This window comes from Chiloscyllium plagiosum, chromosome 28, assembly GCF_004010195.1.
Source record: "Chiloscyllium plagiosum isolate BGI_BamShark_2017 chromosome 28, ASM401019v2, whole genome shotgun sequence".
NCBI lineage: Eukaryota > Metazoa > Chordata > Chondrichthyes > Orectolobiformes > Hemiscylliidae > Chiloscyllium > Chiloscyllium plagiosum.
In genome coordinates this window covers 385,221-396,285 of record NC_057737.1, presented here as the reverse complement: position 1 = coordinate 396,285, position 11,065 = coordinate 385,221, and the positions used below count along the sequence as shown (strand labels likewise).

The window sequence follows — 11,065 nt, the reverse complement described above, 5'->3', positions numbered from 1 at the left end:
TGGGGAATATTTTATATTATTTGGGTTTAGTTTTGTACTATTTTTGTACTGTTTTGAATTGCATTGTTTTGTATTTGTTGTAATATTTAAAAATCTATTTTTTCTTAATAAAAATATATTATATAAAAAGCAATTGTATAATCATATACATTGGGGGTATAAAACCAAAACAAAATTGAACAGTTGGGGGAAGAATTGCCAAAGACCAACAGATGTAGGCTACTAGTCAGACCTCTCTGAGAGGTACCTGTCTAGAGAAGGAGTTTGCACAGAGAAAAAACATCGACAATGACCTGAAGAGCAAATCTACAGAGGAAGATACACAGGGAAGATTCGACAGCTGGCTGGAATTAAAATTTGAGTTTCTGGTAAATCTTAATCGGGAATTTATTGGTCTAATATTATAGAAGGGAAAGTAAAAGATAGGTTAGAGGAAGGAGTTGTAAATAATTGTTATACTCTAAGAAATGACGCTGTTAAGTTTTATTTTAAATAGTTATTGGCCTCTTGAATTTTCACAGATTACTGTGGGCGGCACGGTGGCACAGTGGTTAGCACTGTTGTCTCGCAGCGCCAGAGACCCGGGTTCAATTCCCGCCTCAGGCGACTGACTGTGTGGAGTTTGCACGTTCTCCCCGTGTCTGCGTGGGTTTCCTCCGGGTGCTCCGGTTTCCTCCCACAGTCCAAAGATGTGCAGGGCCAGGTGAATTGGCCATGCTAAATTGCCCGTAGTGTTAGGTAAGGGGTAAATGTAGGGGTAGGGGTATGGGTGGGTTCGCTTCGGCGGGTCGGCGTGGACTTGTTGGGCCGAAGGGCCTGTTTCCACACAGTAATGTAATGTAATCTAATCTAATCAAAGAATAAATTTTTTGATTTAAATTAAGCAGGGCGGGGGGTTACCCTGTGTCGTAACAAAGTTAATCCAAGGGCCCACATGCTTTTCTGCTGGTTTAGGTTTAAAAGAAAAAGCATACTTGCATCGCTGCAGTGCCTGTTACATCTTTGAGACATCCCAAAACACACAACTTCAGTGAAGTACTTTCACAGTGAAGTCATTGCTGTAATGTGGAGAAACATGGCAACCAATTTACATACAGCAAGATCCTACAATCAGCAATGTGAGAATGGTCCAGGAAATGAATTGTGATGTTGGTTGAGGGATAGTGAGGTCATAAATTATAGGAGCTAAAGTAGGCCCTTCCATTCATCAAGTCTGTTCCACCAATCAATGAGATCATGGCTGATTTGATAATTCTCAAATCAAAGAAAAAAAAAGATAATTCTCAAATCGATTTTGTTGCCTTTCCCATAACTCTTAATTCACTTATGGGTTAAAAATTTGACTCAGCCTTGAATATAATTAACAATTCAGCCTCTGCAGTAGATGTTATCCTCAAAGCAAAAAAAAGTCCACAACTGTGTCTTAAAGATGGAACCCTTTCTCTGTGACTGCGTCCTCTTGTCCTAGATTTTACTAAACATGGAAATAACCTTTTCACAATTACAATATTCTTTGGGGATTTGACAGGGTATGTTTCAATAAGGTTGCCTCTCATTCTTCTAAACTCCAATGAGTACAAGCCCACCAAATCTCTCCACTAAGAAAATCCCTCTATACCTTAGATAAGGAATCCAAAACTCATCACAATATTCCAGATGTGGTCCAAGTATTCCTTTGTATGAGACCAAACTTCCTACTCATCTTTCTTGTTGCAAAATGTTATTAATGGCTATAAAGGTTTTGGATGGAAGCATGTTTTGGAATTGGGACTGCTTTTTGTATAGAGTCACTCCCATGTCCTGATCCATCCATATCCCCTCTCCAGTTTCAAGCCTTGCTTCGTGTCCGTTAACAAGAGTGTGGTGCCTTGCCTCATGCCCCTACACCTCCCTGCATTCCAAAATCACCACTCTATCATCTTCTCCCAACACAGTTTGCTGTGTATTGTTCCTCGGGGCAAGATTCCAGATGCTTTATTACCCACTTTCTCAACCCGTCTTGTCAACTTCAATGATCCATACCCCAGGTCCCTCAGTTCCTGCTTTCCTTTAGAATTGTTTGCTTTGGTTTATAGTGGCTCTCCACGTTCTCCCAAACAAACATCTAACAACTCATAGAATTAAACTGAACCCGTCACTTGTCTCCTGAATCCACCAACACGTGCCTAGTATTTCCAATTTTTTGGGTCACCTGCCAACATTATAGGTGTCCTTTGTTAAAGTTCCAGTTTTTAACACGGAATCATTCCAAGTGGATTGCATAAACTACTAACTGTTGGAGCAGATGAATCTGCAGGGAATTCCCGAGAGATACAGGAATTGAGGATCTAGATTAAGGGGTCACCCCACCCCCCCTCAGGCTCAGGCCTGAGGCCGGGGCCTGAACCCCTGGCCTCCCGCTTACCTGGACGACAGGAGCCGGGCATGCTGCTGGCGCTGGCCCACACCGCAGGCCGAGCAAGCGGTCAGGGCCCGGAGCCGGAGCGCGGGGTTTGCGGCCAAAGCCGAGAAGCAGCGGCTCAGAGCCGGGGCCGCCATTGGTGCTGAGGGCCCGACGGTCAGCGAGTCCCGGACACACGGCCCAGCCCGGCCCGGCCCTGGGGATCGGCAATGCCCGAGTCCGCTCTCCTGTGGCGTCACTGCAGGCTCGGACCCCACTCTCTCTCCGGGCGACTCGGTTCTCTCTCTCTCTCCCCCCCGGGCTGCGGGCGGCCCCTCTTGGTCTCCTGCCCCGATCCCGGGAGTCTGCCCCGAACAAAGATGGCGGCGGCGGTCTGGCAGGTTGCCATGGAGACGGGGCCTATCGCGGCCTGAAGCCTGCGCCGCTGAGTCAAGGTCAGAGCCGTGAGTGCAGCTTGTCTCAGATAAAATAATGCAGGGGGGTGTTTTTGACTCATTAGCTGGAAATATATCGTAAAATTCAATACTCAGATGTACAAACTGAGCGGTAAACGTGACTTTGTTGTACAATTAGCCTGTATTTAAATAATTATTATTTTTGTAAACTTCACCGTTGTTTGTAAACGATTGTGCAAAATAAAGTTCTCATTCTTCAAATCCACATAAAATAGTCATAATATTTAATTATTTAGAATAGTTTCTGTGGCTGAAATGAAATTGTTACATTTCCAGGAGGTGTTACATTTAAACTACTTGTCATTGAATTTTCTTTTTAAATAATTGTCCTGTTTCTTTTTAATGTCTGTGTGTAACTTGTTCACAGGTTGTCTCCTTGCTACCCTGTCTGGTCCAGTCTTGGTTGCTCAGGGGACAATGGCATGTGCTCTGAGAGTCAGAGATTGCTTCAAGCAGCAACTCGACCTTGTCCTGAAAGAGGATCATTCTATCCCTGAGGATCTACATTCTGAACTCCACTCCTGCCTCAACAGTACCCATTCCCCCTGCACAGTCTCCTTCGACTTGCTGAGAAAACTTCATAAATTCTTACAAGAGAAAGGTGAGTAATCTAGTTCTGGAATAGTTATATTTGTGTTAATAGAATGGCTGCTGTGTATTAGATCTTAGCTAGTACATTATTATCTGTCCAAATTTGGTATGGTTCTGCTGAACCAGGGCTGGCACAGTTCTGATGAAGTTCCTCAACCTTTAGCTAGTATTATTAACTGCACTATCTCTTTTTTCAGGCTTGATCTCTTTTCAAACTTTGGTTTTTGGCTTTGCCAAAGCTTTCTCTTTATTTATAGATACTGCAAGGCCTACTGAATATTTCCAGTATTTTGTTTTTACTTACAATAAAAGTCATGTTTTCCATAGCTGTTTAAATTATTTTGTGTCTTTTATTTTGCTCATTCACAATCAGTGGGTGTCCTGGCTGGGCTAATATTTATTGTCTATGCCAAATTGCCGTACAGAAGGTAGCTGTGAGCCACTGTCTTGAGCTGTTGCAGTCCTTTGGGTGTAGGGACACCCACAGTTCTATTAGCAAAGGTATTGTAGGATTTGGAACTAATGACAGCGAAGGAATGATGATATCACTCAAATCTTAGGGCCACTTAAGGTCAGAAGTGAGGATGTTCGCTGATGATTGCATAATGTTCAGCACCATTTGTGACAACTCAGATAATGAAGTAGTCTGTGTTCAGTGCAAAAAGACCTGGACAATATCCAGGCTTGGGCTGATACATGGCCAGTAGCATTCAAACCACACAGATGCCTGGCACTGAGAGAATGTAACCATTGCCATTCATATTCAATTGCATTACCATCACTGAATCCCCCACTGTCAACGTCATGGCGGTAACCATTAAACAGAAACTGAATTGGACTGGTCATATAAATACTGTGGTTGCAAGAGCAGGTAAGAGGCCAGAAGAAGAGTCACTGGACTCGAAACATTAACTCTGTTTTAACTCTCACAGATGCTGAGTTTCTCCAATATGTTTTGTTTTGTTTGTTTCCGATAATAATTTGCCTTCCTGTTTTTAATCCCAAAGTAGACAACCTCCCATTTATCCACAATATACTGCATCTGCCATGCAGTTGCCCACTCACTCAGCTTGTCCAAATCATACTGAAGCATCTCCGTATCTTCTTACAACTCTTCCCCCCCTCCCCCGTTTATGTCATCCGCAAATCTGGAGATATTACATTTTGTTCCCTCACCTGAATCATTTCTGTATGTGAATAGCTGGGGTCTAAGCATCAATCCCTGTGGTGGCCCACTAGTCACTGCCTGCAATTTGGAAAAAGACCCATTTATTCCTACTCTTTGTATCCTATCTGCCAACCAGTTTTCTTTCCATTTCAACACACTACTTCCAATCCCATGTAACTTGAATTTTACACACTAATTTCTTACCTGGGACTTTGTTGAAAGCCTTCTGAAATAAACGATATCCTTTGGCTCCCCTTCAATAACTCTTGAGTTGCATCCTTGAAGAATTCCAGTAGATTTGTCAAGCAACTCTTTTGTAAATCTGTGCTGACTTTTTCCAATACTGCCATTGTTTTGTAAGTGCTCAGCTTTTAATTCTTTTACAATGGACTCTAGCATTTTCCCTACCATTGATGGCAGACTCGATGGTCTATAATTCACAGTTCTCTCTTGGTTACATTAGCTAACATCCAATCCGTAAGAACTGTTTCAGAGTCTGTAGAAGCTTTGATGACCACCAATGCCTTTTTTTAAGGCCACTTCCTTAAGTATTCTGTGATGTAGATTACTCCTCACTAGACTTTGTCTTCACAGCATTTCAAGTGTGTTATTTGAGTCCTCCTTTGTGAGCGCAAAGTTTAATTGCTTAGCTATTCCTCTGTTCCCTATTATAAATTTCCCTGTTTCTAACTGTAAGGGACTTGTATTTGTCTTCACTAATCTATTACTCTTCATACACTTGTAGAAGCTTTTACAGTCAGTTTTTTTTTAAGTTCCCCACAAGCTTACTCTCATATTCTATTTTCACTTTCTTAATGAATCCTTTTTTCCTCCTTTTTTTGAATTCAAAACTGCTCCCACTCCTCAGGTGTGTTGCTTTTTTCTGGCCAATTTGTATGCCTCTTCCTTGGGTTTAATGCTACCTTTGTCTTCCCTTGTCATCATGGTTTGGTTATCTTTCCCTTTTCACTTTTGCAAGAGACCGGAATGAACAATTGTTGGAGTTCACTTGTGCTCTTAGTATGCTTTTCTTTGCCTTTCCACTGTCATCTCTTTAAGCAATGTTTGCTCACAGGTCATGGATGTCACTGGCTGGCCAGCATTTGTGCTGGTCCCTAACTGCCCTTGAGAAGGTGGAGTGACCATACTTCCTGAAGCAGTGCAGTTCATGTGCTGCAGGTTGACCCACAATGCCTTTGAGAGGGAAATCCAGGGTGTTGACTCTGTAATTTATTTTTAAGTCCGAATAGTGAATGCATGGAAGGGAACTTGAAGGTAATGGTGCATCTCCTGCCCTTGTCCTTCGAGTCAGTAGATTAGAAGGAGCTAAGGATAGTGGGCGAATTTCTGCAGTACATCTTGCAGATAGTACACACTGCTGCTACTGAGCATCAGTGGTGGAGGGGTGGATGCTTGTGGATGTGGTGCCAATGGTGTCAAGCTTCTTGAGTCTTATAGCTGCACTCATCCAGGCAAATGGGGAGTATTCCATCACACTCCTGACTTGTGCCTTGTAGATGGTGCCTTTGGGAGTCAGGAGTGTGAGTTACTCACTAGTGTATTTCTAGCCTCTGACCTGCTCTTGTAGCTACTGTGTTTATGTAGCAAGTCCAGTTGAGTTTCTGGTCAATAGTAAACTACAGAATGTTGTATATGGGTGGATTCAATGATGGTAACACCATTCAATGGTGTTACCACTGCAATGGTGGTTAGATCATCTCTTAATGGAACAGGTATTTGCCAGGCAATTATGTGGCATGAATGTTACTTTCCACTTTTTAGCCTGAACCTGGATATTGTCCAGATCTTATTGCATTTAAACATGGCCTGCTTCAGTATCTGAGGAGTCACAAATGGTCCTGATCATTGTGCAATCATTGGCGAACATCTCCACTTCTGGTCTTATGATGGAGGGAAGATCGTTGATGAAGCAGCTGAAGATGGTTGGGCCTGGACACTAGCCTGAGGAACCTGTGCAGAGATGTTCTGGAGCTGAGGTGACTAACCCCGAACAACCATAATCATCATCCTATGTGCCACGTATGACTCCCATCCAATAAGGAGTTGTCCCTGATGCCCATTAATTCCAGTTTTGCAAGAGCTCCTCGACGCCACACTCGGTCAAATGCAGCCTTGATATCAAGGGCTGTCATTCTCCCCTTCCCTCTGGAATTCAGCTCTTTTGTCCATGTTTAAACCAAGGCTGTAATGAGGTCTGGACCTGAGTGGCCCTGGGGGAACACAAACTGAGCAGGTTATTGCTGAGCAGATGCTGCTTGATAGCACTATTGATGACACCTTGATCGAGAGTAGACTGATGGTTGTAAGTTTGCTTGGTGAGCTGGAAGGTTTGTTTTCAGACCTTTTGTCACCATACTAGGTAACCTCATCAGTGAGCCTCTGGTGAAGATGATGTTACCTAGTGTGGTAACAAAATGTCTGAAAACAAACCTTCCAGCTCACCGAGCAAACTTACAACCTTGAACCTCAACCTGAGCTACAAATCTTCTCAAATTGCAAAGTAGACTGATGGGATTGTAATTGGCCATGCATTTTTTACGTACAGGACATACCTGGGCAATTTTCCACATTAACAGGTAGATGCCAGTGTTGTAACTGTACTGGAACAGCTTGGCTCGGGCAGTGGCAAGTTCTGGAGCACAAGTCTTCAGTACTATTGCTGGAATGTTGTCAGGTCCCATAGTCTTTGCATCATCCAGTGCCCCCAACTGTTTCTTGATATCATGTGGAGTGAATTGATTTGGCTAAAGACTGGTATCTATGATGGGGACCACGGGAGGAGGCCAAGATAATCATCCACTTGGCACTTTGGCTGAAGATTACTGTAAATGCTTTAGCCTTACCTTTTGCACTGATATGTTGGTCCCTTCCATCATTGAGTTGGGGATGTTTGTGGAGCCTCTTCCTGTAGTGAGTTGTTTAATTGTCCACCACCATTTACGACTGCATATGACAGGATTGAAGAGCTAGGACCTGACTGTTGGTTGTGGGATTGCTTAGCTCTTTTTATCACTTCCTGTCTATGCTGTTTGGCATATAAGTTGTTCTGTTTGGCTTCATCAGGTTGACACCTCATTTTTAGATATGCCTGCTGTTGCTCCTGGCATGCCCTCCCGCACTCTCCATTGGACCAGGGTTGGTCCCCTGGCTTGTTGCTAATAGTTGAGTGGAGGATATGTTAGGCCATGAGTTTGCAGGTTGTGTTGGAGTACAATTCTGCTATTGATGGCCCTCAGGGCCTCATGGATGCCCAGTGTTGAGTTGCTAGATCTGTTTGAAGTCTATCCCATTTAGTGCAGTGATAGTGCCACATGATACGATGGAGGTTATTCTCAATGTGAAGGACTGTGGTGGTTGCTCTTACCAATACAGTCATGAATAAATGCATCTGCAGCTGGCAGACCGATGAGGATGAGGTCAAGTATATTTTTCCCTCTTGTTGGTTCCCTCAATTCCAGCCGCAGACCCAGTCTAGCAGCTCTGTCCTTTAGACCTGACCAGCTTGATCAGTAGCACTGCTGCCAAGCCACTGTAGGTGGTGGACGTTGACATCCCCCACCCAGAGAACATTTTGCATCCTTGCTACCTTCAGCGTTTCCCCTAAGTGTTGTTCAACATGGAGGAGTACTGATTCATCAGCGGGGGGAGGTTGTTAAGTGGTAATTAGCAGGAAGTTTCCTTGCTTCTGTTTAACCTGAAATCACAAGGCTTCATGAGATCTGCAGTCAATGTTGAGAACTCCCAGAGTAACTCCCTCCTGACAGATATTCACTTCCCATCCCTGGTCACCCGACAGCTATGTCTCCAAGACCCAATTACGTTATATCTGTTTTTATCTATTTGTGTAATTCATTCATTCATGTTATTGTGAATGCTCTGTGGATGAAGAAGCAAAGCCTTGCACCTCATCTTTTTAATGTTACTTGTCCCATTCTCATTTTTCACTGTGTCCCTGTTGATCCTGGCCTTTGCTTCCTCTGTCTATCAATCACTTTTCTTGTTCCCTTTCCTGTCTTTTGTTCTTGTCCTTGATTCCATTTCCTCTGACTCCCTGCATAGGTTCCCATTACCCAGCCATTTTAGTTTAAAACCACCCCAACCACTTGACTGAATGCTGCCCTGGGATAGCCCTGCTCAGGAGTAACCTGTCCAATTTGTACTATCTAACCTTCCTCAGATCCAGTCCCAAAGCCCCAAGGATCCCAATCCCAAGATTGCTGTCTTTGAGGTTCTACTTTAAACTTACTTCCTAACTCTCTAAGGTTTGATTTTAGTACCTCCTTTTTTTAATCTATGTCATTTGTACCAATGTGTGCCATCACCACTGGCTGTTTACCTTCCCCCTCCGGAATGCCTGTAGCTTCTCTTAGATTTCCTTGACCTAGCATGAGCGAGGCAACATACTATTCTTGTTTGTGAACACAGAAACACCTTTATATTCCCCTTACAATCAAATTCCCTTTCACTGTTGCATTCCCACACTTGTTAATGGCCCCTTTGCAACTGAGTCAATCGTGATGCAACAAATTTGGCTATTGCTGCTTTCCCAGGCAAAAGTGAACTGCAGCTGCTGGAAACCAGAGTTTAGATCAGAGTGGTGCTGGAAAAGCACAACAGGTCAGGTAGCATCCGAGGAGCAGGAAAATCGATGTTTCGGGCTAAAGCCCTTCATCGGGAATAGAGGCAGGAAGCCTTCAGGATGGAGAGATAAATGGGGGGTGGTGGGGCTGGGGAGAAGGTAGCAAAGAGTACAGTAGGTGAATGGGGATGGGGATGGAGGTGATAGGTCAGAGGGGAGGGTGGAGTAGATAGGTGGGAAGGGACATGGGCAGATCGGACAAGTCATGGGGACAGTGCTGAGCTGGAAGGTTGGAGCTGGGGTGAGGTGGGGGAAGGGGAAATGAGGAAACTGTTGAAGTCCACATTGATGCCCTGGGGTTGAAGTGTTCTGAGGCGGAAGATGAGGCGTTCTTCCTCCAGGCGTCGAGTGGTAAGGGAGTGGCGGTGAAGGAGGCCCAGAACCTGCATGTCCTCGGCAGAGTGGGAGGGGGAGTTGAAATGTTGGGCCACGGGGCGGCGAGGTTGATTGGTTCGGGTGTCCCGGAGATGTTCCCTGAAGTGCTCTGCGAGGAGGCGTCCATATTTCTGACTCAGTTGGCTAAATATCATCAAGTCCTCCCCCTCGAATAAATCTCCAAAACAAGAGATTCCCTTATTCTCCCATAGCCTAAAGCCGGAGTCTATTGCCCCAGGTTTAAATCCTGGGGCTCCCGCCAATGGGGTAAATGGCGAGGTCTTGCCTCATTATCCTCCAAGCTTTCACCGTATTCAAAATGATTGGGCTCTTACACTTCTCAGTCACGGATTTCATCTTATCAATGAATAATAGATTAACTAGGGGACATCTTGGCTGCAAGGCTTCAACTTCAAGCCAAATCGACCCCGAATCCTCCTGTACCCAGTCACCCACATATGTTCGCAGGGTGCTTATTTGATATCTCTTCAAGCCCGGAACGTCGATCACCACCACCTACCCCCCTCTTCTCAATTGCCAAGATAAATAACAGTGGTGAAAGAGGACATCCCTGCCAGCTGTCTCTCCCAATACTAAAGTTATCTGACTTGTACCGTTTGTAATGACTGCTGCCTTCGGATCATTATATAACACTGCGACCCACCTAACAAAGGCTCCCACCAGACCAAAGCTCTCTAAGACCCCAAACAGGGATGGCCATTCTACCCAGATAAACACCTTTTCTGTGTCTAGGGAGATCACGAAACCTGGGATCAATTTTTGCCGGCATACCTGCACGATGTAGAGTACCTTCCTGATATTGTTGGAGGAGCTACGGCCCTTGGTAAAACCCGTCTGATCTTCTTTTATAATATAGGCCAATACCTTTTCCAACCTCAGGGCCAGCACCTTTGACGAAAGTTTAAAGTCCATATTCAACAACAAAGTTGGTCTGTATGAAGCACATTCTTAGGGTCTTTCCCCTTCTTGAAAATAAGAGCGATGTTAGCCTTCCTGAGAGGGCAGAAGACAATCCTCTGTGTGTGAATAGCTCTACATCCCCAATAGTGGCTTTACCAACACACATATGAATTCCTTATAAAACTCACTCTGGAATCCATCTGGCCCCAGTGCTTTGCCACCCTGGAGATGTTTTATTGCTTCCTGCACCTCTTGTATCGTCATAGAGTCATAGAGATGTACAGCATGAAAACAGACCCTTCGGTCCAACCCGTCCATGCCGACCAGAAATCCCAACCCAATCTAGTCCCACCTGCCAGCACCCGGCCCATATCCCTCCAAACCCTTCCTATTCATATACCCATCCAAATGCCTCTTAAATGTTGCAATTGTACCAGCCTCCACCACTTCCTCTGACAGCTCATTCCATACATGTACCACCCTCTGTGTGAAAA

The 11,065-nt window shown here is 44.5% G+C and overlaps 2 protein-coding genes across 2 annotated transcripts in view; one reads left to right on the top strand and one right to left on the bottom strand.

Annotated features, from left to right (window-relative positions):
• The window catches only part of poldip2 (polymerase (DNA-directed), delta interacting protein 2), an 81,479-nt gene extending 78,805 nt beyond the window's left edge, over positions 1-2,674 (bottom strand). The window contains exon 1 of the mRNA XM_043718045.1: positions 2,405-2,674. Coding sequence (XP_043573980.1) covers positions 2,405-2,538 — 134 coding nt within the window. The 5' untranslated portion in view covers positions 2,539-2,674. The remainder of the gene's footprint in view (positions 1-2,404) is intronic.
• A 186-nt stretch (positions 2,675-2,860) lies between these two features.
• tmem199 (transmembrane protein 199) overlaps positions 2,861-11,065 on the top strand; it is a 24,554-nt gene continuing 16,349 nt past the window's right edge. Inside the window, exons 1-2 of the mRNA XM_043718046.1 lie at positions 2,861-2,947; positions 3,224-3,457. Of these exons, the coding sequence (XP_043573981.1) occupies positions 2,932-2,947; positions 3,224-3,457 (250 nt within the window). The 5' untranslated portion in view covers positions 2,861-2,931. The remainder of the gene's footprint in view (positions 2,948-3,223; positions 3,458-11,065) is intronic.